Source organism: Palaemon carinicauda, chromosome 44, assembly GCF_036898095.1.
Source record: "Palaemon carinicauda isolate YSFRI2023 chromosome 44, ASM3689809v2, whole genome shotgun sequence".
NCBI lineage: Eukaryota > Metazoa > Arthropoda > Malacostraca > Decapoda > Palaemonidae > Palaemon > Palaemon carinicauda.
The window spans coordinates 43,619,991-43,622,490 of NC_090768.1; the positions used below are offsets into that span (position 1 = coordinate 43,619,991).

At 35.0% G+C, this 2,500-nt stretch overlaps 1 protein-coding gene across 1 annotated transcript in view; it reads right to left on the reverse strand.

Annotated features, from left to right (window-relative positions):
• LOC137634455 (carboxypeptidase B1-like) overlaps nucleotides 1–2,500 on the reverse strand; it is a 33,951-nt gene that overhangs the window by 5,801 nt on the left and 25,650 nt on the right. Inside the window, exons 8-9 of the mRNA XM_068366855.1 lie at nucleotides 1,771–1,858; nucleotides 520–635 (exon numbers count right to left, since the gene is read on the reverse strand). Of these exons, the coding sequence (XP_068222956.1) occupies nucleotides 520–635; nucleotides 1,771–1,858 (204 nt within the window). The remainder of the gene's footprint in view (nucleotides 1–519; nucleotides 636–1,770; nucleotides 1,859–2,500) is intronic.

Here is a 2,500-nt window from a genome sequence, read left to right on the forward strand (position 1 = left end):
TCTAAACATTGCAGGTTTAATCTAATAATGATTTAATTTATAATGAATTAAACCCCATTGATATCAAGGACAAACACTTCTCTCATATAAAGTAGTTTCCATAAACATCAAAGCTAAGTCATATCAAATTGAAGAACCACCAAATGTACAACCTATAGTATTTTGTTTCAAATCATCTGCATTAAAAATAGATTAAATGAATAAATATCAATATTATTATTATTATTATTATTATTATTATTATTATTATTATTATTATTATTATTATTATTATTATTATTATTATTATTTGCTGAGCTAAAACCCTAGTTGGAAAGGCAGGATGCTAGAAGCCCAATGACTCCAACAGGGAAAGTAGCCCAGTGAGGAAAGGAATTAACGAAATAAATAAACTGCAAGAGACGTAATGAACAATTAAAATGAAATATTTTATGAACAGTAATAACATTAAAATAAATCATTCATATTTAAACTATATAAATAGCAAAAGAAAATAAAAAAAAATAGAAAAAAACTCACATGAATGCGATCCTTCACGGGTACCATCGTGTCTCTTAGAGCTTTACTTTCCGGCTCACTGAATGGTTCCTTGCCCATGAAGATGGACGAGCATGGAGACTTGCTGGCTCCGGTTTCTGTTATGAGGATAATGATGGGTGTTAGAAAGGGTGGGTCAAACCAAATTGAGAGTCTCTCCTTGCCATTAGAAAGGTTGGGTCAAACCAAATTGAGAGTCTCTCCTTGCCATTAGAAAGGGTGGGTCAAACCAAATTGAGAGTCTCTCCTGGCCATTAGAAAGGGTGGGTCAAACCAAATTGAGAGTCTCTCCTTGCCATTAGAAAGGGTGGGCCAAACCAAATTGAGAGTCTCTCCTTGCCATTAGAAAGGGTGGGTCAAACTAAATTGAGAGTCTCTCCTTGCCATTAGAAAGGGTGGGTCAAACCAAATTGAGAGTCTCTCCTGGCCATTAGAAAGGGTGGGTCAAACCAAATTGAGAGTCTCTCCTTGCCATTAGAAAGGGTGGGTCAAACCAAATTGAGAGTCTCTCCTTGCCATTAGAAAGGGTGGGTCAAACCAAATTGAGAGTCTCTCCTGGCCATTAGAAAGGGTGGGTCAAACCAAATTGAGAGTCTCTCCTTGCCATTAGAAAGGGTGAGTCAAACCAAATTGAGAGTCTCTCCTTGCCATTAGAAAGGGTGAGTCAAACCAAATTGAGAGTCTCTCCTTGCTATTATTTGCCATCTTTTGGCATTTTTAAGTAATTTTTAGCCCTTTTTTTTAGTATTTCCAGTATTTATTAGTATTTTCCTGGACTTTTTTAGCATTTTTATTGTATTTTCCAGTATTCTTTAGTATTTTCCACTATTTTCTAGTGTTACTCAGATTTTATTTAATTTTTTGAATGTGCACCTTGTGACCCAGTGCTAGGTCCTAGAAGGCTGCTATTCTGCTCAGAGGTACAGCTGGGAAAAACTGGAGTTGTACTGTGTAGTTAAAAGGCAGGAAAGGTTGGACAGCAAGATGGAAGAAAGGAAGTGGGAATGGAGGTAAACTAAAAGTGGGTGAAGATAGGAGATGGAGGAACAGTTAAGACCTTTTAGTATAAATCACAGTGTACTGATTGCACTGCTCTCTCAAGGGAACACAACTCTGAAGAATTCTAGCAAAGCAAATATGTACAAAAGATTTAGATCATCAAAAAATTCATATATCAAAACCATCACTTATGAAATACCATTCCTGGCAAAGGTCACAGTATGATCTTCTTACCTCCCCAGTGGAATCCGAAATTCCGGTTGAGGTCAGTCCCTGAGCAAGAGCGACTTACCCGGGCTCTGTTTTTCCGCCACAAACGATCCTGGAAGAAATAAGAAGTTATTGCATTTTGATATAAGAGGTAGCTGATAACCTAATCATTTCAGTGTGAAATATCAAATCTATTATTATTATTATTATTATTATTATTATTATTATTATTATTATTATTATTATTATTATTATTATTATTATTATTATTATTATTATTATTATTGGTTAAGCTACAACCAAAGTTGGAAAAGCAGGATGCTACAAGCTTTAGATTATTAATCTATTTGATTTGGATTCCTGAAATTTGATTATATAGACATGCACTGGGTCCTGTGAGGCCATTTAGTACTCAAATTCATCTGGGGGTGGGGGGGGGACCTGTAGTTAGAAAAATGTAAAAGCTCAAAGAGTTTGGACAGCAAAATGGAAGAAATGAAGCAAGAGATACAAAGCTAGTTAATTTAAGTTAATTTAAGGAGCCGAAGAAACGTTGCAAAAGCACCCAAGTAATGCCTAGAATGCATCGGGTGAGTTGCAATGACATCCCAAACACCTTATGGATACCATCAAATTTCTTTAATCCTTCAAAACTCAAACCATCTATCAACATTTGGACAATATCTTTTATTACTCCAAATTTTAGTAACAAGTTTATATCACATCATTATAAATATAAAATCTAAAGAACTGA